A 24,126-nucleotide genomic window follows, 5' to 3' on the forward strand; every position below is an offset into this window, starting at 1 on the left:
ATGTTCTAATATTCATTGATAAAAGGACCAATATTTATATTTCATTCAGAATATGACAGATGCTTTTTTTCCTCAGCGAATTTCAAAGATACTTTTACAAATAGACGATGGGGTTGGAAGGAGAGAGAATATTTTTCACTTCCCAAAAAGAGAATCGGAAAAAGAGATTCTAACCAGAGATATCTGAAAAGCTTGCAACATAGTCGTTTGTTCTCGGTTGACAGAATGATTATTCATAACATATTTGAGAAACTTTTCAACCATGTCCTTGACATCCCCCTGCATAAGAAAAAATGTATCAACGTCATTAGAGAACAAATGGGAAATAAAACCATTATCAAGGAAATGAAACAATGGCAGCTCAATTCACACAAAATCATTATTAGAAGGAGTTTCATACAGAGAATTGTAGAATTTGGCAAAGTTTTTCTATCTGTGGCTTCAGAAGAAGATGGAGACTACTCTGTGCATCACCCAACTTTCTTCGCTTGTCAAATTCAATCTTAATACCTTCCAAGAATTCTGAGATAAAATTAGGCAACTGAGGTGCAGTAGGAGCATGGTGTGCGTGAAGGTTATCATTCGACTGACTCGCAGTATCCAAACCTGCAGAAGTAACAGATGCCATAAACATCTAAAATTTTAGGATTAAGGAGATGTACAATCCTTCCCAAACAATAATAGACCTTCAATGCACCAACAAAAGCCTATCAAGCAGAAAAGAAAATGGAAAGACAAATTGCGATTGTCAGTCACATCACCCACTTACCTTCCTTGTCCCCAGCAATTATTCTTTTCTCTAATCCAGATTTCAGAGAAGGCGGATCAATGTTATTATTGAGCACCTTCTGCTTCTTTACAACATCACTCTCAACTTCTGGTTTCTTTGATAACTCAGGTTGAATCCTTTTACGACTCCTCTGAGTTGAAACAGAATGATATTTCCACCGAGGCTGCTTTCCCTCCAACAACTTCGTCCAAAATATTTGGGGTAGCGATTCATCCAACAGCGGAACTGTAAGCTCACCGGGCAAAGGAGAACTCGTGCTATAGGTTCCTCCAACTTGTTGAGCTTTCAAAATTATAGATGAGCTACTTGTGGCAGTTTCTTCACCATTCTCAAGAAGTATGGACAAAAACTCCTGCACTACATCTTTCAAAAGTGATTGTTCAGACGAAATACTTGCCGCAGAGGCTGGGGTATTGGCACCATGAAACTTATCCAAACTATCAAATAAATGGGATAACCCCAACATCAGCAGCATATGACAAGTACTCCGGCTTATGTTCTGTAAGCTATCAATGAACTTATTTTGCTTCGCAAGGATTAGAACATTTTCCTCCACTGTAAAGGATGAATACAGCCGGAATACTTTTATCTGCTCAAACTGTGAATCGACTGATATCCTCTGCAGAGCTTTTAAATTATTGATGGGGGACCAGTCACTATCAAAAATGATCACAGAATCAACCGATAACAGTTTGATGCTAGAAAAACAAGCACGGGATTCCAATAAAAACACAAATCTCCCAGACTCCTTGTTGTTGAACCTGTTCAAAGCAGCTCCCTTCTTAGAAGGAAGAACACCCATTTCAAGGCGTTCATATGAATCTAGACCAAATCTTTGCCGTAGGAAGTCATCCAATATATCTCCAAGAGAATTCCTTCCAGAACCACTAATTGACTGTCAATAAAAACTTGTTGTGATAAGACACTATGATAGCAAACATAAAATGCGCATTGTCCAGCATGAGTGCAAACACACACACCCGGAGACATATTTCTGTGTAACTTTCTATAGTCACGAGGCATTTGAAGATTTAATTTCACTTTGTAATTATGCAGACTTGAACTCAATGCACAGTATATATTCAGTGCTGTAGTCTAACATAATGGAATTTCTAGAACATGCTACTGCTATTGACTACAATGACTGATATAAAAACATAAGAAATAACCTTTTTGTCGCTTCAGTTTGTTAGTGGTTTTAATTTGATACTTATGTTATCATGTTTTCCAAAATAAAGCTTTTTAAAGTCTTTTAAACCTTTAAAACATAATCCAATTCGGACAGGAGTCCAATTGATGTTCCAAAAAATATCAAGTTGTACCCTTTTTTATCAGTAAAGTGGTCCCCTTTTATGACATGATGTACTCGTTAATTGACATTGCACTAATTGGATGATGACAGTGCAATGCACATGACATGTAAGCCATTCCTTACATCAAGTCATGACACAAGGCCTTTCGAAATTGAGGGCAAGTCACACCGTATATTAAAATTGAGGTTTGTGTCACGCATTGACTGCCTTATCAGCCTCACATTAATGCCACATCAACTAGTGAATAGCCCATGATAAGAGCCCTACCCTGGCATAATATAATACATGTGAGAAAATCTGCATATGACTGAAATTTACCGACTCCTAAACCTAAAGAATCATACATTTGAAGAAGAAATATTCTATTTTCAAGCCAATGTGGAGGGCACACTGACATGTCAAGTTGAGAAAATTTAAAATTCAGAATTTAAACTTCTCTTGCAAGTCAACTCCTGCCATGCTAGCCGTGTAGAGGTTGTGTCCTCCATATCGGATTGCTAGTGAAAAGGCTGTTAAAAAAATCTACCAACTTCCTAATACACATACAAACTTTAAGAGATCTCATTTAAATGAGAAATTGATTGCTTATCAATTACTATATTTCAAGGTTTTACTAGATAATAAACTATCCAAAAAAAATGTTTTGCTAGATAATATCAACAATTGCCATAAAAGAAAATGGAAATATAATGACATACAACAATAGTGAAGAAAGCATCAACGAAAGAGTACTGCAAAAGTTCATGCAAAAAAGAAATGATAGGAAGGAATTAAAAAATGAAAAAAAAGGAAAAAAAAATGAATGAACAAAGGATATGCGTTGGTTAAACAACCCTTGTACCTGAAAAAGAACAAGTACTCTTAAACCTCGATTTCTCATCTCCATAAGCATCATGTCAAGAAGTTGTAGCTTTCCACTTGCTTTTATTCCAACATCCAAAAACGCAACTTCTTGAAGGCCTTTAGTGAGCAAGATTTGTAGGGATGGATCCACAATATAAGGATGATCACAGCACTGACAAGGAATACAATCCAACCACCATTAAAGAAAATAACAAACATACATGAAAAGAGTTAAGACATTGCAAAGATTTATTACTGACTAGGCTAACTGAAATACAGACATCCTTTCTTTTTTTTACAAGTATTATGCATTCACATCAAAACTCAGATGTAAAAAAAGTAAATGATGGTAACTTCAAACTCAGATCGACAAGAAATAAGGTAATGTCGAAACAAATAATTAGGTCACCATTGCCCAACCTTCTGGAGTTTCAAATTATATGCAACTTACTAAGAAAATTTAAAAAGTCAAATTACTAATTATGAATGATGGAAATCAAATTATAAACCTTTTTAATTCTCCAGATTACATCTTTTTGCTAACTCTTAAAAGTCAAATTACTAATTATGAACGATGGAAATAAAATTATAAACCATTATAAATTCTCTAGATTACATAATTCATGGATCATATCTTCAGATCTATAACCATTCCCATCCAAATTGACTTGTAATTGCATAACAAAAACTGATACAATTTGTTCATATGATCTTCAAACTGCGCAAAGTCAAACAACAAGAATGAGGGGGACTACAAAGTTAAATGAAATAGCATCTATCCATGTGATTAATGCAGTATGTTAAATCAAGCTAACCTTCCGGGAAGAGATAAGAATATCACGGATTGCCTCAGAGCCATTCTTTGAAAATGAGCGCAGTGCCATGGAGTTCGAGAGTAGGGCAGCACAATACAGCTCAATCTGCACATTGGATAACCGTGCAGGTACCCAATACTCCAAAAACCTAGAATAGTCTAACTTGGATTTATTATATGCAATATAACTTGACAACCTCTCCTTCAATTTACTGATATTGTCATTGGAACTGGTTATTAATGCACTGTTATTCAAATCACTCTGGGAATCAAGCAAAGACAGCAATTTAAGGTATTCCTCCTTAGTATCCTGCAAAATCCAGCAGCATTGCATAAACAAGCCCATCAGAAAAATAATAACCACATACATGGGCATATAGATATATAAATATGTATGCATATAAATATCCACAAAAATAAAATCCATGAAACAAACCTTTAGTTGACCATTGACAACAAGAAGTCTCCTATCAGTATACAGCACCTTGATGTGTTCCATATGTAAAGAAATTACAGAGTGTTGACACTCATCGACAATTACTGCTTCCCAGCGTATGCATTCCAACATATCAATATCCTGCCAAACAACACAAACAAGACAGCTCATGGCAAGTGAAAATTGAAAAACTTGCAAGTAGAAGAGGCCTTTCTTCCTGATAGAAGCCAGGAAAACCTATACCACTGACATTCTAGAAAGCAATCGCTACTCATACAACCTTGGACGTGCAGTTGTTAGAAGGGTAGAAATACCACACATTATGATAACAGAAAAGAAAAACAAAATCTTTGAGTTGATCTAAACCAATAGAATAACCCATCCTTAAGACAACTTGCAACACATCAAGTCCAATAGAATTTTTCAACGCGAAATGGAACATGCTGGCTGCAAAGATATACCATCAGTATAACTTCTGGTGTGGTTATGAGTACATGAAACAATGGGCAACCGCCCTGGTCATAAAACTCCAGTGCCCTAATACTTTCACGCATATCTTTGTTTCCACTATAAACCACAACATCAAGAGGTGGTGCCAAACGCAAGAATTCCTGATCCCAAGAATATAGTGCCGCAGAAGTTGAGACGATGAGAAATGGTCGACAAGCATCAGGCTGCAAAGATAATATAAATGCAGTCACCTTTATAATGCGTTCCTGCAAAAAAAACAAAGAATGATCAGCTCCACCGAAAATGAAATTTTAGCGCATCTAAATAATATAACAATGAAATATGCTTTTTTTTATATAAGTAATATAACAATGAAATATGTTATGGGACCAAACTTCTCATTGATATCATAACTCAGGATATCAATTTTAGAATAAAAAAGCAAACATGTAGCGAGAAAGAGAGAGACATGGAGACAGATTTTCAAGCACTTGCACAGTAAAAAAATTCTAACGCACAAAATCTTCAGGGCCTTCAAAAGTTAAAGAAAAAATACAGGTACCAAACGACCCATCAACATTTCTCAATAACGAAAAAGAATATGTTTATCATATATCAAAGGGAGGATATCTGACGCTACCTAATAATGCATTGGATGTCCTTTAATGAAATACCAATTCAAGCATGTCACTACTAGAGATCTGACCCATGAAACAATAGGGGAAATAAAAGAAAAAGTGTACATCACAGTTACTCTATTTCAATACAAACTTTATCTCTGGATAAATTACACATCAATCAAACATATTAAAGCCTTTTTATACATTAAATTATTGTTTGCTTATCTTTATCAGATGTTTCATCATATTGGGTTCTTATTGGATCAAATTACCCCATATATGCAAATCAGATCAGAAAATCCATCATCAGTTCATCAGATCACATAACTCTTAAGAACTCTATATTATATGACCAAAATATCATCTGTTGAGAAAATTCTTAATTACAACTATCAATGAAGCTCCTAAATCACAGAATCATATATTAACCTCACCTGATCATCAATAACAACTGCATTCCGGCCTTTGTCCCAAAACTCACGCAGCTTGTTAACGTATGAAAGATGATTATTATCGAACCCAGGTGAACCTCCAGTCGTCGGCTGCGATAACTTATCTAAAGAACTTTTTTTTCTCTGTGGTATCTGCAGGAAGTTGATTATTACCAAAAGGGAAAGTTAAGGAGATGAAAAGTAAAATAAACCAACGATAAATAAATGTCACACAACATAAACAGTAACAGAACATGAACACATTGACATGACAAATTCAATGGAGCAGTGAAATAGGTCAAGTATTATTATATAATTTCCATAATTTCTGGACATGGACCTTAGTTTCAGGTTACGCCTTAATATATTAGTAAGTGAATCAAGTTTAATATATTGAGCCTTTAAACCCCTAGGGGTTGGCTCAAGTGGTAAAGGCCTTGGGCTTGGGGGTATGCTGGGGCCCTAGGTCTAAGATTCAAATCCCCTTAGGTGCAAACAATGTCTTGGGGCAATCGGACTAGGGGATTTTCCCCTACAATTACCCAAGGTGCTGGAAAACTCCTTGCCGAGGGCTTGTGCACCCTCGGGATTAGTTGGGATGCTTTTCTCAGACACCTGGCGCAAACCAAAAAAAAAAATCAATTGAGCCTTTATGCACAGGCTAAAGCATGGTCTAGTTGGCCAAAACCCTGAGTCTTTAGCCACCAATCAACAAAACAAGATTCTTTCCTATCATCAGAAACAAAACAAAACAAAAAAAAAAAAAAATCCAAACTTTTTATACGGTAAGGCCAACCAAAACAAAAGGATCGTTTCTCCACTAAAGTCTCATCTCATCTCATGTTTGCCTCTTTCTATTGGTTTTCCTTTCGCTAATGGTGGTGGTAGACCAGTGCTTATTTCTTAGTTCAGTTTCTGCTTAGTTTTTTTTTATTCTAGTGGTTTTGTGATGGGGACTAGTAGGAATGTTATTATCGATAAAAAATGCTTTGATTTTAAGAAGATGAACGCAAGGTGGTGCAAAATCACAAAGAGCAGCTGTCATGCTGTGAATCACATCTTCATTGATCAAGGCTCGTTGGGTTGGCTGGCAGCCATGGTGGAGGAAGGTCTGTCTGTTGAGGGAGTTTTCCTCAGGTCGCGTAGAAATGGTTCTCTCAAGTGTTGGTGGTGCAGAGGCAGAGTAACTCCTATGGGAGTTTTTTCTCTTTATCAAAGTTTGGTCAAGAGAAACGCCAAGGCTTACTGATGATACCGAAAGGGAGGAAAGGGATAGGTTGGAGGAATTTTTGTGATTTGTTGAAGGATATTTCTGCAACTTCCTTTGTTTTGGGAAGGAATAACAGAGGAAGCCTCCCATGGACGCCTCCTCCTCCACCACAAGGGTACCAGGCCTCCTCTTCGTACAGAGAGGTCTTGTCTCGAGCTCCAAAACCTGCAGAGGGGACAAGAATTTCTTCCTTTATGGTGAAAACGCTGCACTGTGAAGAGGCAAGTTTGGGCAGGAGTCTGTCGGGGCCAACTTTGGAAAATCTGCTGCATGCTTTGGCTGAGATGGAGAAGCAAGTGGGATTTTTGCAACTTAATATGGGGTTTATTAAACACAGTGTTGAGGAGGGTCTGAAGAGGGAGAAGGCTACTGTTATGGGCCAGGGAGAAGACTTTTTCAGTGGGCCAGTTTTCGGACTGGGAGAAGGCTTTTTGAAGAGCAAGAGGGTGGCCTTTGAGGGCCCAGCGGGTCAACAAGTGGCCCAGTTATCAAGCTCAATCTCCAGGCAGGCCAGTTTTCATGGGGCCCAGCGGCCCATCTCGCAGGCCCAGCTTGTTTCCCAAGCCTAGCCTGCTTGGAGACGAAGGGCTGCAAACAGCGTTATTCTACCGCCGCGTGGGCCTCAACCTCCACCATTGGTGGTGGGTCAGGGTCGTCGGAGGTGGTCACGGGTTCGTCGGAAGCGGCGAGGGCCTCGCCGGCAACGTCTGGGGTGCCGGAGTTGGCGCCGATAGCTCTAAGTAGCACCGGGAGCCCTCTTTTAGCACCAGAAAATGCACAGAAATTGCCGTGTATCTCAAAGGGGTCGATGGGGGAGTTTCTATCGGCGAGTTCTGGGGGTCTTGAGAGGGTCGCGACAGCGGCTCTTCCGAGCCTGGGTAGTTTCATTTCGGCGCCAGAGTTGGTACTGCAGCAGGCTATTCCCCATGCGTCAGCAATCCATGCGACAACATCCACGATGTCGGAGATCCAGGCAACGGTATCCCTTGAGTCAGAATCCTCCGATTAAGCCATCTGCCCTGCGCAAGCCTCAATGGAGTATGGGGAGCTCTTGGGTGGGCCGTCAACCTTCGAGGTGGCTCAGATCTGGTCGCTGGCAAGTTCTGGCCCAGCTCCCAATGCTCTGGCGGCGAAACCTCTTCCGGTGTTGTCACAGTGTGTTGAGTTGGCGTCAGCTCAATCAAACAGTACTTTAGCCGAGTTCTCGAGATTGGTGGTTACACAGACAATGTCGTTGGCACCTTCTGGGTTGTTTCCTATCCCTTTGGCGGCAAAGGAATGGGTTCAGGTGTCTGATCAGATTGGGTTGGAGACAATAGAAGAACCCAGTGTCTTCAAAAATTCTAACTCTTTGGTTCTGTTTACAGCCAATAGGAATGGGGAGGTTGAACCTACTCCACTCAACTCCTTTCATCCCAACGTGTCAGATTGGGTTATTCAGAAATCGATGGACATTAAGCATATGGTAGGAATTTCTTACGGCGATTTTGAAGTTGAATTTATGGCCCTACTTACAACTGTAGAGGCTGTAAATGCTCAATCCAAGTCCAATCAATTCTTGGCTTCGGCTAAAAAAGGGGAAAGAGAACTCAAAAGGTTAACATGGGCAATGAAAGAGGATGTGGGGGGGGGGGGGGGGGGTCTACTCGGGAGCGTTGTAAGGGGAGGGGTAAAATGGTTGTCCCATGAAGCCAAAAATATTATCTTGGAATGTGAGGGAGCCCGCATGATCCTAATAAGCTGTTCCAAGTCAGAAATTTATTTCGTCAATGGAAAGGGGATATCATATGCTTACAAGAGACTAAGGGCATGTTTGAAGGGTGAGATGAGAATTTTGTATTTTGTTTGAGAGTTTAAAATATTGTGTTTTAATATTATTATTATTTTGGGATTTGAAAAAGGTGAATTGGGATTTGACAAAGTTGAATTGTTTATTATATTTTGTATGGAGATTTGAAAAATGTGTAATGATAATATGAGATGAGATGAGAATTTTGTGTCTCATCCCACCCTCCAAACCTACCCTAAGTTGGAAACTATTTCAAGACAAATAGTTCGTAGTCTTTGGAGAGGACAACATGGCGGTTGGTCTTATCTACCTTCTAAAGGAGCCTCTGGGGGAGTCCTAATTATGTTTGACACAAAAGTGGTGGAAAGGGTAGAGGAGTGTGTGGGTGATTTTACGGTGGCTTGCTCCTTTGCTAATCTAGAAGATGGCTTCAAATGGGCATTTGCTGGTGTTTACAGCCCAAATATTGATTCGGAGAGAACGTTTTTGTGGGAAGAGCTAGCAGGACTCATGAGTTGGTGGAAGCCACCAAGTTGTATTGGGGGGGATTTTAACACATCTCGCTTTCCAAGCGAAAAGTCGGGTATTTCTCACATCTCTCCAGCTATGAGAGATTTTTCTGATTTCATTTCAGAACAGGAGCTTATGGACATTCCACTATCAGGAGGCTCGTTTACCTAGTCCAACAACCGTGATTGTCCATCTTGGTCAATGATCGATAGATTTTTGCTCACTCCTGATTAAGAGTCGCATTTCCCGGATGTTGCTCAAAGAAGATTACCCCGTTTATACTCCGATCATTTCCCCATCATGTTAGATTGTGGATGCATCCAAGGGGATAAAAGGTACTTTAAATTTGAGCATATGTGGCTTAAAACTAATGGCTTTGTAGATAGGGTTAGACAATGGTGGACTTCCTATAGTTTCCACGGCTCTCCTAGCTTTATTATGGCAAAAAAGTTGAAAGTGCTTAAACAAGACCTAAAGTAATGGAATGAACAAGTTTTTGATAACGTGCTTCAGCAAAAGCACTCTCTTATGGAGGAACTACAGGGTCTGGAAGGTGAGGAGGTGGCCAGAATCCTTTCAGAACTTGATAAAATTAGCAAGAATCAAGTAGTTGCTGATCTTGAAAGGGTTACTTTGACAGATGAGATTTCCTGGAGACAGAAATCAACGGTACTTTGGCTTAAGGAGGGGGACAAATGTACGAAATTCTTTCATAGGATGGCGAACTCTCATAGGATGAACAATGCCATTGATGTACTGATGGTAGATGGGACTGCTTCTTCGGATCAGATGGTTATCAAAAACCACATTGAACAGTACTATCAACATCTATTAACTGAAGAGCATAATTGGAGACCGAGAGTGGATGGTTTGTCCTTTTCAACATTAGACCAGCAAACTGTAGGTGGTTAGAAAGGCCTTTTACAGAAGAAGAAGTGGGCAATGTTATTAGAGGTATGGCAAGTAATAAAGCTCCTGGTCCGAATGGGTTTACTTTGGGTTTCTTTCAAACTTGTTGGGAGGTGGTCAAGGAAAATATTATGCAAGTTTTTCTTGAATTTCATTCTAATGCTAGATTTGAAAAGAGTCTCAATACCACCTTTCTAGCCCTCATTCCTAAAAAGGTGGGGTCTCGGGATGTGAGAGACTATCGCCCTATTAGTCGTGAATGGGATGTACAAGATTCTTTCAAAAGTGTTAGCAATTAGATTAAGCTCAATGGTGGAAAAACTAATCTCGAAGCCGCAAAATGCTTTTGTCAAAGGTAGACAAATTCTTGACTCAGTTCTTATTGCAAATGAAATCTTGGACGGTAGATTGAAGTCTAGAGAACCCGAGCTACTTTGCAAGTTAGACATGGAGAAAGCATATGATCATGTCAACTGGAGTTTCCTTCTTTACTTACTTAGAAGATGTGGCTTTGGGGGGAAATGGCAGAAATGGGCAGAATTTTGTATCTCTTCAGCTCATTTCTCTATCTTGGTAAATGTATCACTGGTGGGTTTCTTCAACTCCTCTCGTGGTTTGAGACAGGGAGATCCGCTTTCTCCTCTACTTTTCTTATTTGTCATGGAAGCTCTCAGCAAGATGATTGAAGGTCTGGTGGGCAGTGGGTTACTGCATGGTTTCTCGATGGGGAATGGCGATCTTAACATTTCTCACTTGTTATTTGCTGATGACACGCTTAGCTTTTGTGGTGCACACCTTGGACAAGCCCAAGCCTTGAGGGCGGTACTCCTTTGCTTTGCAGTTGTGCCAGGTTTGAGTATCAATCTCACAAAGTCGGAAATAGTGCCAGTGGGGCTGTCCCCGACATGGAGATTTTAGCTACTACCTTGAGATGCAAGATATCTTCGCTTCCTATGAAGTATTGTGGCTTACCATTGGGTGCTTCTTTTCCTATGAAGTATCGTGGCTTACCGTTGGGTGCTTCTTTTAAATATGTAAGGATCTGGAATGATGTAATTAAAAGGGTGGAGCGTAGATTGGCAACTTGGAAGAGGCTTTACTTGTCGAAGGGCGGTAGGTTGACTTTGATCAAAAGCACTATTTCAAACTTACCCACTTATTTTCTACCTTTGTTCCCACTCCCCACTAAGGTGGCTAACAGCATTGAGAAATTACAAAGGGAGTTCTTATGGAGTGGATTGGGAGATGAGTTCAAATTCCATCTAGTTAATTGGTCAACTGTTTGTACCCCAATTTGTGTGGGAGGGTTGGGAATTCGCCACTTGATGAAATTCAATCAAACTCTGTTGGGTAAATGGTTGTAGAGGTACCAAAATGAAAGGGAGGCATTATGGAAGTCTGTTATAGACTCTCAGTTTGGGGAAGCTTGGGGGGGATGGTGCTCGAATGAGGTACGAGGCACTCATGGAGTGGGTGTGTGGAAAAATATTAGAAGCCTTTGGGGGTCCTTTTGTGGACATGAACATTTTATTGTAGGCGATGGTTCGCGTGTTCCTTTTTGGTTTGATATTTGGTGTGATAACATTTGTTTGCGAGATACCTTCCCTGCCATCTTTGCACTTGCTAGAGTAAATGAGGCATCGATCGCTGATCTTCTAGTCGTTTCAAACAGCACCCCTCAATGGAATATTGACTTCATTAGGACAATTCATGATTGGGAGGTGGAGTTGATTACGGAGTTCTTTGCGACATTATATTTCGCAAGTATTCCAAGGGGCACCGGAGACAGGTTGCTTTGGAATCATTCAAAGAAAGGTATTTTTTCTGTCAGTTCTTTTTATCAAAAGCTAACAAACTCCGAATTGTCAATATTCCCGTGGAAGAGTATATGGAAGACGAAAGCTCCCTCAAAAGCAGCTTTCTTTGTCTGGACAACATCTTTGGACAAGATCCTCACTACTGATAATTTGAGGAAACGACAGGTTATTATCCTAGATTGGTGTTGTATGTGTAAGAAACATGGAGAGTCTGTTGATCATCTGCTTTTACATTGCGAGGTAGCCAAGGTTATATGGGATGATTTTTTCTCAAGAGTCGGATTGTCTTGGGTTATGCCTTGCAAATTGGTGGATTTCCTCGCAAGCTGGAGAGGTCTATACGGCAATCCTCAAGTAGTGGCTATTTGGAGATTGGTCCCAATATGTTTGTGTTAGTGTATTTGAAGGGAGAGAAATGCTCGATGTTTCGATGATCAAGAGAGAACATTGGAGCTTAAAGTTTTCTTTTTTAAGTTTTTGTTCTTTTGGGCAAGAACTATAGATTGTAATGGTCTTACTGTTCATGATTTTCTTCTTTCTACTGTAACCTCTAGCTAGGCGTTTTTCATGTATACTTCTTGTGTACTTGGGCTTTGCCTATTTCTATGAATACAACATCTTTGATTACCTATCAAAAAAAAATTATGAATTTTCAACTTTTCAACTTTTTCATCTTATCATTTTACCTAATCATTATAATTTTTCCAAACTTCCAAACAAAACACAAAAAAAAATTCAACTTTTTCAAATCTCAAAATAAAAATTATATTCTAATAATATTTTTATTCAACTTTTCATTTCTCATTTCCCAAAACCCTATAAAACATTTTAACTCAAACCATTTCATTACTATTCACAAACATCTCACTACTATTCACAGATTTCTCATCTCATTTGTGTAACCAAACAAGACCCAAGTTAACTATGAACTTGTACATGCTAAACTCGGGGACACAATGAAGATTACCAACCCTAAAAATTGCAAGAATTGTTTGTCAACTAATTCCAGGATTGCAATTGACAACTCATTCTTGTTACTAATGAGAACTTGGATAATAGTTTGAGATCAGAAAGCCTCAAGTTCTCTACAAGATAGACATTGAAGGCATATGATCGTGCCAGTTGGGAATTCCTTATATACTTAATGAGGAGATGCGGTTTTGGGGGGAAATGGTGATCTTCCTATTCCTCTTGATCCAATTGTCAACTCATTCTTGTTACTAATGAGAACCTGGATAATAGGTTGAGATCAGAAAGCCTCAAGTTCTCTACAAGATAGACATTGAAGGTGTGCCAGTTGGGAATTCCTTATATACTTAAGGAGGAGATGCGATTTTGGGAGGAAATGGTGATCTTCCTCTTCCTCTTGATCAAAACAAGTATTTCCATAAAGCCACGACCCAAACAAAGAGCTACTTTTTTTAAGTGCACAAAATTCCCAACTAATCTTCCAAGAGAAATTCTTCTAGAAATAGGATTCCAATGACCAATCCCTCCTGTTATTCCCATATATTTCAATGAACAATATCAATATTTGCAACTTAGAAAGTCCTAGAAATGTAGACTTAGGGTAGGTTTGGGGGATGAGATGAGAATTTTGTGTTTTGTTTTGAAGTTTAAAATATTAAGTTTTAATATTATTATTGTTTTGGGATTTGAAAAAGATGTATTGGGATTTGAAAAAGTTAAATTGTTTATTATATTTTGTATGGGGATTTGAAAAATGTGTAATGATGAGATGAGATGAGATGAGAATTTTGTGTTTTGTTTTATGATCCAAACCTGCCCTTAGTAACTCACCCACTCATAATATATCATGCCAGAAAAGAGCACAGCTCTAATGACTAATTTCACTTAAAAATCTTGAAAACATCCTAAAACCCTCACACAAGCCCACAAGGCCACGACAGGATTAAGTACTTTCAAGAATAAAAGTATTTGCAGCAGAATAAGGCCTTGTTTGGCAACAAAGAGATAAAATTTCTCATGTCATCTCAAAACTTCTCATAATTTCCTTCTCAAACTCACTCAAACACATGTTTCAATTTCAAATCTTCAACATTTTCATCTGATCATAACCCATCATTATCTAAACACAAAAAATAATATAACTATTCCAAACTTCAAAACAAAACACAAAAATCAATATAATTTTTCAAATTTCAAAACAAAAATTATATTGATAAATTATATTTAAACCATTTTATAACTTTATAATATTTTTATTTAACCTTTTTTATGTCATTTCCCAAAACCAAATAAAACATCTTAACAGTTAACTCAAATCATTTTACTAATATTTACAAAATTCTCATCTCATCACCCAAACATGCCCTGAGTCTCATCTATCAACCAACACAAGTAGTCATCTATTCATATAAATACTGAAGAAATTCCACAAAGAAAGTATGAACGAAAGGTGTAAAATGAATAATATGAAATCTAGTTTCTGGAGGCACCTTATCTATATTACAAGTTAACTTTACCTTCCCTCGACGAGTTTCATAATCATGAATTAGGCTCTGACCTTCAGGTGAATGTAAAAATAAAGCACTCTCCAACTCCCATGTTGCATGTTCATAATTTAGACCACGCCATTTCACAAGCCATTCGCAATGGCCGTGTAGACTATCACCATCATGCCCCTCATGACATTCATCAAACTGTCTGGAAGACATTAAAAATCTTTTTTGTAGCAAGCGGTGTGGGAGACTCCACTCATGCTTCCACCTAGTGATCTGAAGAACAAAATTCTCATCATAAAGGGAAACATATATCACATTAAGGAATCAATTATCGTAACAATTTCCATTTTTGGATGGAACGGTGAGTAAGAAAAATCAGACAAAATCCAGCAGATCCACAAGGCATTGCACATAAAAAAAGGGTAGCATACAAGGATCTCTATCAATATAGATGAATGGAAAGCGTTTTGTATGGGCCTACAGTGTGCAAGCCCTACGCATACTTATTGAAAAAAAAAATGGAACCCACATGAAAAACTCACTTTTTCATGATGGGTCCCACTTTTTTTCAAAAAGCCTACATGGAGCTTGCACAACCTAGGCATATAGTATTACATGAGATGAATAAGGTTGGATTTGGATAGACAGTTCAGATGAAATGAGATGTTTTGAATGGTAGTTGAATAAAATATTGTTAGAATATATTTTTTAGTATTATTTTTATTTTGGGATTTGAAAAAGTTGAATTGTTTATTATATTTTTGTATGAAAATTTGAAAAAGTTGTAATGATCAGATGAGATAAGAAGGTTTGTGTATACAAACTGAGCCTAAATGTCCAAAACATTTTTTTGATCGGTAAATAAATTTTTATTGATCAAAAGAGTACACAAGAGCCCAAGTAAATGGGATTATATGTAAGAGCAACGCCTAAGCATGCTAGTTTAAGAATGAATGCCCAAAACATAAAGAATCTAAGGAAAACATAGGTTAAAAAAGTAGATACGTCGAACAAAGAAAATAGGCTCAATAAATAGAACAGAATTAAATCAAATGCAGAAGCATCTCACTACCATAAAAAGCACGTGTCACTTTGCAACTACACAACATCATCTATTTAATTATCGAAATGATAAAGAACCTGTTTTGTTTGGGTGAATTTCTCAATAAGGCATGGGGCTTCAAGAAGTAGCTGTCTTTCTGACACCCAACAATTATGAACATGAGCAAGACCTTTGTATTTAACAAAAAACTGCTTCTGCTTTTGCAAACCTACAACAAAGTACCATAAGGCCAATGCATATTAACAAAAATCAACATTTTGTAATATTAATAACAAGAAAGATGAGAAACATAAAATGATGCCCATACCATTAACATCTGGCACCTCTACTTCTCTTTCATCCCAAATAGATTCTATTCCTTCTGATACAGAATGCACGCCAGATTCTATCTTCTTTCTAACACATGAAATACAGTGCCAAACTCCTAGGGGAAGGAGAATGTTAAAAGGAGGATTTAGACAAGAAGGATGGTATCCTCTTCTGCACCCTTTTCCATCGCAGCACCTGAAAATGAACAAAAGCCATGAGAGAACAATATTTCACAAAATCAATGAAACTCAAGGAAAAAAGGTATGTATGTTGCATTACAATCTGCGCGTGCACACAACTATGTGGCAATAAATATCCATCCATTAAATGAGACAAGGCAATTGGTATGGAAATCAAAATAAGCAACCAATAACCCTCATACATAAACCAATAAAAAATGATCACCCACAAGAGCTTCCCACCAAGCTTGCAGACGACGCATGTATTTTGGTCACTTTCTGATTGAAGATCTACAGAAGACTCCTTTTGCTGCAAACGATTGATGCACTTTCCAGAATAACCAACCATAACAGCAGCTTCAGGATTCCCTCTATCCTAATGCAACAAATTTAGAGAAATGATATTCATAAAAAGATCAATGTCTCATCTAAGAAGATATGAAAACAAGCATACACAGTTTTCAAGTAAACTGGCATGGCACAGCCCACCAGTGAATTTAACAAGAATAAATAGTTCAGCAAGTTCTGAAAACATACACCAATGAAGCAAAGGTAGGACTCAAATTCAGAAAATAACATTTTATAGACAAGGTTTTGTTGTAGTTCTAGGCTTTATTTCTTGTCCAATACATATTGCTACAATGATAAATGTATGCTTTTTCACCATTATACATTTTGCTTCGTAGACCATGGAGCATGTACTCTTATAAAGCTTTATTTCTAAATTGGGAAGAGACGTATCTTATTTTTCACAACACCCATCAACGATACCTTCTCACAAATGCAACGGGAAAAATAATAGAATTAATTTTTGTTTGGAGAGAGGGCAGGGATACCAAAAGATTTGGCAATAAATATTCCATTTGAATCTTCTTAGAATATCATCATGAACAAATATGTATGCTTTCACTCATAGAAAATGATCGTTGGATACCCCCTACCATTGAATATTGGTACTTAATGGGTATAGAATATATATCTATAATTTGTAAAAAAAAAAAAAAACTAAATTGATGAATAATATCACTCCTGCTATCTATGCATAAAGAAGATCATTTATATTCATGCACTCCAGGAGTGCAACCCAACCGAAAAGTCAGGTCATGGCCCAACTTGAGATTAATCCTCCCCCAAACTGACCGAGGCAGTAAAAGAACAGATGGCTCTTCTCAGCTAGTTTGACCAACATAATAAGACAATTTGAACGATTAATTAACACAGAAATTGGAGCACCAAACCACGAAGACACAAGTAGCAAAAAGCGGCAACAGAAAGGCCTATGCAGAAGAATGCTATAAGACCTACCATCTTGATGATCAGTAAATGCAGAAGGCACAGAAACAATTCCATCCTTGGTTTTGATCATGATATACCCAAAACAGGCAGACAAGTAGGTACAATATTTCAGATAAAAGCTTTAAGAGAATAGGAATCAGACCCAAAAAGTATACTAGGCTCTGAAATTTTGGGCATGGATCCACAATAAAGAAGGTGATAAAAGATCTAAATGACTCGAATAAAGAGAGAGAGAGAGAGAGTGTGTGTGTGTTTGTGTGCAAGGTGGTTCTCTATGCATTTAGCCTCCACCATGTGGGCTCTGGTTGTCAATAGCATGAATTCAAAACACTGACCCACTGCTATCAAAATCAATCAACTAAGTCAAGAGTTGTAACTCCCCAATAGAAGGCCCAAACCACATGACCTATACTCCAAAAGAATTAGTCAATGATACAATTAGAGCCCTATTAAAACTTTATAAAGAGCAAGAACTTCTCCTTCCCAAACAATGTGAAATCTCATACACCATATACCCTTATCCATATCATATAGGGTATCACAATCTACCCCCTTAAATTCCTGTCGGGCTTGTCTATTGTAGGTGGCATGGCTCAAGTCCCACATTTTTTGTTAAGATGGGCTCTGATACCATTTGTAACGGTCTAATGGAATGCCCAAACCACATGACCTATACTCCAAAAGGACTAGTCAATGATACAATTGGAACCTCATTGAAACCTTATAAAGAGCAAGAACTTCTCATTCCCAAGCAATGTATGATCTCATTCACCATATACCCTTATCCATATCATATGGGGGTATCACAAGAAGAGTGTGGGTTTTAAGATGAGGTGGGATAGATGCAAGAGATGAAGGGGTCTGGGGGTCTGCGGTGCAACAGAGACTCAAAGATGATGGGATTGAATTGTGTAGGGTTTCAGTGAAAATGGGATTATCATGTGAGTTGGGTTCTCAATTCATTAAACCAAGAACTGTTCAACCTTCTAATCAGGTTGCTTAATTTTCAACTCGAACCAACCCAATAAAGCAGCCGACTTTATAAGGTCAGGTCTGACGGGCGGATTGGGCCTACTGTTTTCCTGAAAAGCCCTAGTGCACTCATACAAATGCCCAGTTCACTTTGATTTCATAACTAACCATGCTAGCAAACAAACTTTTATAATGAAAAGATCTTTCAGCCTCATCATTTTGCACCTCTGCTATTACAATCTGCAGTCAAATTTGTGTAATGGAAATTACAGGGGTCACAATCTACAGACTAATATCAAGATAACAACAAATCTGACTGCTAGGAGTTTTTATTTTATTTTATCAGTAACTGCTAGGACTCTTTTAAAAACTACAGTACTATTTCTAAGGGCTTCAAAACAACTAGATAAAACAAATATCCACCATATCAGATCTGCTATTCAACTTCTTCCACAAAATGATGGAAGTGCCTCTCCCAAAAATAAAATGACACATAAAGGTCTCCATGAATAGAGAGGCGCAGAAATACCATACCAAACCATAGACTGGAAAAGGAAATTTTTCATATCTGATTAAGTTACATTTTAATCTACCAAGACAGCATGAGAAACTTTTAATAGAATTCACAAAAAAAAACATTACTAGAATTACAAAATTATTTTTATTCTCCCAATAAGGGAACCAAGAGAATGTGAGAAAATAGAGGAATTGGAAGCATGTGCAGAGAACAAGAAGTAAAGAAAAAGTAAACACCATCCCTTTTTTTAAGTAAATATAAACCGACCTTATTGAAAGAGATATCAGATAACTCCCAGTTTAACTTCGTGTTGCAAGAACAGTACTGCTCCTTTGTTGAATCATCATCAACTCTGAAAATATATAAGACAGAAAAGCAAAAACAAACAGGAAAATAAATCTTTAGACCATACACAGGATTTTTTTTTTATATAAGTAGCATAGAGGAAGATAAACATTATATAGCGATCCCAAGCATACAATCTAAGCAAGTTGTTTGCCATGTTGGAATGGCCCAAGTCGGAATGTCAATATTGTAGACACAGGAAATTATAAGCCAGAAGGTTAGGAAGTTTATATATGAGCAAACAACATACAGTTTCTAATTTTTACTTTTACCTGCTACAAAGTTATTTAGTGCCTCTCATTTCAATTCTTTAATCACTTTTGCTTAAGAGTTACATGGTGATTGGTCAAATGCATTAATTAACTTAAAAATTACAAGAATATGAGAATATTCACTAAATTATAATAAAAGGGATTGGAATGTATATGGTCGAAAGGTTGAGAAAAAACCTATGTGGCAGGATTTACCAGGTATAATTTGACGAAAACCGACACTTCAATACCATATACAGCTTCTGATTTACAATTCTAAACAGGTACATAAAACAAGGCTATGAGAGGAATTCACACATCAAGAAATCGTATACATATTATAATTACATGTACCTAATATAAAAAAGCATTCACCCTCTCGAGTACAATTTCATAATATTGTGCTTAACAAGTTTCATGCGTGTTAGTCAACGATATATACCAATGCAGAGTGTAACAATAGCAACAAAGCTAATTCTGAATCCAGACCTCTTAGATGTAGAAATGGCAAAAGCATGTATACAATGAAGACATAGTGATTGGCATCATATACCATTTATAGCATAGCAAACCAGTGGATACAGTTAGAGCATTCTAAGTAAATAACCACCTTTGTCTCTTACAACAACTGCCACATGTCTCATCAAGATTGTTTCTTTCACACCCAGGTGGCGATGAAGGGACAGAATCAGCAATTGGGGTGCAGATATCTTTACTTGCAATTATTGCAGAAGCATCAGAATCCATATCCACTGCCTTTCTTTTTCTATTTAAAGTTATTAATTCCTGATACTTTTCCAAATTACTGTCAAGTGTCTTCTCATTAAATGCGGTCAACTTCGTTGTTTGCAGTTTCTCCTCTACAGAGCCATCCACCAGTAAATTTTCACGATCATTAATCATCTCTCTGACCAAGACATCATAGGATGACTGCTGAGAATCACCACTCTTAGAAACATCCATGCCATCTCCATCTAAAGACATGCTAGTTAAGTCCACAGAAATATGCCTGTGACTTGGGTGGGACGATTCTACTGCCCTGTTATCTTCTAATGTTTCATTTAAGAATTTATGCACATTAGAATCTGATCTCACCAATGCCGTGTCACAAGATCTCCCAACAGATTCTTCTCTCAGTTCCTGCTCTCTCTTTTCACTGCACTCATCAACTCCATCAACTTCACCCCCACGATTACCGCTACCTCCCTGGGAGGACTTATCCAGCCTATTCCACTCCTCGTGATTTGCTACAAGACAATCAGAAAGTGTAAGAATAATCAAGATAACTGATTAAACTTTCCCCTCAAAACAATCTATTTGCAAACAACAGGTCTACCATAAGAGAACTAGTATTTGAGAAGTGTTAGGTCTACACACAAAGAAGTTTACATGTTGATGTGGCTTAATGTAATACTTAGATAAAATTTATAATAAAAAAAGCTTTACAATCTAATGGATCATATTAAACCGCGCCAACATGTAAAATTCTTTGTGTAAGATTGTGTGTAGACCAATCATTTCTCCTAGTATTTATAATCACTGCATAAACTAATTGTCCATTCTTACCACAAAAGTTGCAAAGCATTATAGCTTCAAGCTGTTGCTTCCATCCCACTAACGGCTGGAATTTGTGGGACATTTTCTCCCACAAAAGAGTATGACTTTACAACACCAAGTAACAAAAAAGAAAATTAAAGAAGGGGAAAAAGAAATCTCAGTTACCTGCTGCTGTAACTTTCTTTGATTGTTTTTTAAACAATGCCCTATAAGCACGAGCATCCATTCTCCTATTTTTTGCAGGTTCAGATTTCAAATCCTTTTTTTCACTTTTTCCAATCTCTTTAGTTTCCAGCGTCAACAGTTTCACACGCTTTTCCTTTTTCTGCTTAATATCTCTTAACCTCAAGCTTTTATCGGAGTTTTTTGATCCAGAAGAACCTGACAAGGAGATCTTCTTACTCCTCTCAGCCCCTCTCAAAGGACTTGTCATCCCCTTATTCTCAATTCTCTCAGATTTCCTCTTGATTGAAGGAGGACTTGCCATCCCCTTATTCTCAATTCTCTCAGATCTCCTCTTGATTGAAGGAGGACTTGGCGTCCCCTTATTTTCAATTCTCTCAGATTTCCTCTTAATTGAAGGAGTAGTTGGCATCTGCTTATCAAGACGCTCTGATTTTCGAGTACTTTGAGGGCTTGGAATCATCTTGCTCTTCAATGATGCTTCTCTAGTAGACCTTCTCAAACCAGATGTATCTATTGTTGTGGAGCCCGAGGTACTCGATTCTTTGCCAACGCTGTGCCTCCCTTTGGAACTGTTACTGTCATTATCCTTAATTTTGCAACTAGATTGAGCATCATTTGCCATCCCTTCGGCTGTAAACGGCAAACGGGAGAATTAATGGCTACAAATCCATGATCAACATATCCAATCAGTATTTCACATTAGTTCACAATTCTGAATAAAAAGAATGCCACAGAATGAATGAGAATCTCCCTCCAACAAGAATAAATTTCAAGCACACATTCCAATGGATGCTCAAACAGCCTTCTACATGTCACCATAGAATCAATTACAACATTCTACTAGATTTTGAGATTTGTTTAAAGTTCTAAGGAATACAAGATGTATATGCATCATCTAACAGCTAATTCAGCACCACTGAATATACCCTCAATGTTTCTTCACAAGTCTGGTCCCATGATGCCTCTCCACAATGTTGCTTCCCAGGGACCATGGGAAAATGTGCCAAAGGAAGAACTAATCAGCTACAAATATATATTGAGCATGCTTTTTTGACTCAAGTGCAAAAGCAGGTGTAAAATATTCTTCTCGTGAGAAGAAACATATAGCAACTTCCAGCTTTACGTGAGATTAAAAAATGGAAGCAGGTGACTTCTTCTAAGCATAGGAATACTTAATGCTACTAGGCATGTGAGAAGACCCCTTCTTTAGACAATTATTCCATTATTAAGCCATAGTCATACCCCAAAGGAAGAACTAGCGTTTAGATCGCCTACCAAAGTTACTCAAGCCATGAAGGGAATTTGAAGAAACAATTTTCAACATTAGGATGATGACACAGGACACCTTCAATTACAAGCGTGGGGAAAATGAATGTACAAAAAAATGAAATTACGATGCCGAGGATAAAAATGATAGTTTTTTTGTAAGTGAAGGTCAAAAGAAGCAACTCACACTAAATGACCACGGAAAAAAAAGGGCAAAAACAAGTGAATGTTTACTCACTGGTACTATTAGAAACGTCCTGCTTCTATGGCATTAAGTTGGAGAGAGAGTTCACAGACTCCTATTTTTTTAAGGAAGTGACAGGAAAAAATATTCATTTTGAGAACCCCATAATTGACTGTCCTTCTCTTTCTTGGAAGAATACCAGGAGAAAACTAAAATGAAATCATTCTTAATCAATTCTTCAGTCTTTCTTTCATTCCCCATAAGAACCAAATGGAACCTAAAACTTTTGCCAAAGATACCAAACATAAACATATTCCGGCCTTTTCAAACACTCTTTCCAAACCAAATTGGACCTAAAGGCTTTCTAACACATAATGAGAGCAACATTGATTATTCACCAGCTATAAAAATAAAGATCCAAGTTACTGCCCCTAACACCTGAGGTGATACTATCTATGCTAACCATCTATTATACATTTGTCTACATTTCTTTTTTCTCCAGAAATGAAACTTGTCATCGTCCAGCATAAGCAATCTCTCAACATACCCATAACACTTATCGTGTCACTGCAACATCATTATGTTCAGAAGACCAGCTAACTGTAGTGGTAAAACCTTATACTGCTGGATCACCTTAATGGAATTTCTAGAGGTACAACTCCAAGTTTAAATTATACAGAATTAACTTCAACGTAAAGAAATGATCTCAACCAAACCAACTGATACGTAAAAGAGTACAAAAGGCCAAAACCAAGCATGCTTCTTTCACATTCAATAAAAGGCTCAAAATAGATCTCAATCACACAATGTCACAGCTCTGAAACCAGGAAACCCTAATTTATTTCCCACAAACAACAACAGGCAAGCAGATCAACATGAATTATTTACCCACATTTTTAATTACACAATCATGAAGAATCCTGACCAAAGCCCTAACTACCAAGTAAGAACAAATTTCAGTTTGATACAGTTCCATTGCAGAGCACAGGCAAACTTAAGAAATGCGAGAAACTAACTAACCCGCATAAAAATTTCGGTGTTGAACTAATTTCCAAGGGGGGAAAAAAGTTGAGAAGCTTTCTTAGATACTGCTTAGTTGAGTATCTTCATGCACAAGCGACGAAATTTCCCAAGAGAACAACGAGAAATGAAAAAAAAAAAAAAAAACGAATGAAAAAGTTGATGCGTTATGTGGCGAGTGAATGGTATATAATATTTATATATATATATATATGTATGAAAAATGCTACAGAGCCCGAAGAACTTTACCGATCAAATTGACCGACGGAAATTTCAAGCCACCTGGGTATTTAAAAAAAAAATTAAAACCAAAAGGTTAGCCCTGTTTTCTCAGCAAAGAAACAGAGCGCTAATAGTAGATCTGAGATTCAGACCTCAAAAAGAAGCGAGATTTCCTCCGATTCACTGGAATAAAAAAATAAAAAGAGAAACTTCCCAAAATTTAGGTATTCGTTTGGTAGTGGAAGAGATAAGTTTTAATTAAATAGATTAAAATATTATTTTTTAATATTATTATTATTTTA

General features: G+C 37.5%; 1 protein-coding gene across 3 annotated transcripts in view; it reads right to left on the minus strand.

Moving 5' to 3' along the window:
- The window catches only part of LOC108986045 (helicase protein MOM1-like), a 31,163-nt gene extending 7,432 nt beyond the window's left edge, over positions 1 to 23,731 (minus strand). For 2 of the 3 annotated variants that reach the window (XM_035689975.1, XM_018958544.2), the window contains exons 1-16: positions 23,603 to 23,731; positions 21,112 to 21,762; positions 20,000 to 20,636; positions 19,061 to 19,145; positions 16,239 to 16,384; positions 15,828 to 16,024; positions 15,598 to 15,728; positions 14,479 to 14,730; positions 5,701 to 5,850; positions 4,658 to 4,912; positions 4,197 to 4,337; positions 3,762 to 4,070; positions 2,945 to 3,118; positions 770 to 1,685; positions 401 to 606; positions 175 to 279 (exon numbers count right to left, since the gene is read on the minus strand). In XM_035689975.1, coding sequence (XP_035545868.1) covers positions 175 to 279; positions 401 to 606; positions 770 to 1,685; positions 2,945 to 3,118; positions 3,762 to 4,070; positions 4,197 to 4,337; positions 4,658 to 4,912; positions 5,701 to 5,850; positions 14,479 to 14,730; positions 15,598 to 15,728; positions 15,828 to 16,024; positions 16,239 to 16,384; positions 19,061 to 19,145; positions 20,000 to 20,636; positions 21,112 to 21,754 — 4,347 coding nt within the window. In that variant the 5' untranslated portion in view covers positions 21,755 to 21,762; positions 23,603 to 23,731. Of the gene's footprint in view, positions 1 to 174; positions 280 to 400; positions 607 to 769; positions 1,686 to 2,944; positions 3,119 to 3,761; positions 4,071 to 4,196; positions 4,338 to 4,657; positions 4,913 to 5,700; positions 5,851 to 14,478; positions 14,731 to 15,597; positions 15,729 to 15,827; positions 16,025 to 16,238; positions 16,385 to 19,060; positions 19,146 to 19,999; positions 20,637 to 21,111; positions 21,792 to 23,602 lie in introns of all 3 variants that reach the window. The other variant, XM_018958543.2, reaches the window with a different exon arrangement.
- Between the last annotated feature and the right edge of the window lie 395 nt (positions 23,732 to 24,126).

The sequence above is a fragment of the Juglans regia genome, chromosome 5 (assembly GCF_001411555.2).
Source record: "Juglans regia cultivar Chandler chromosome 5, Walnut 2.0, whole genome shotgun sequence".
NCBI lineage: Eukaryota > Viridiplantae > Streptophyta > Magnoliopsida > Fagales > Juglandaceae > Juglans > Juglans regia.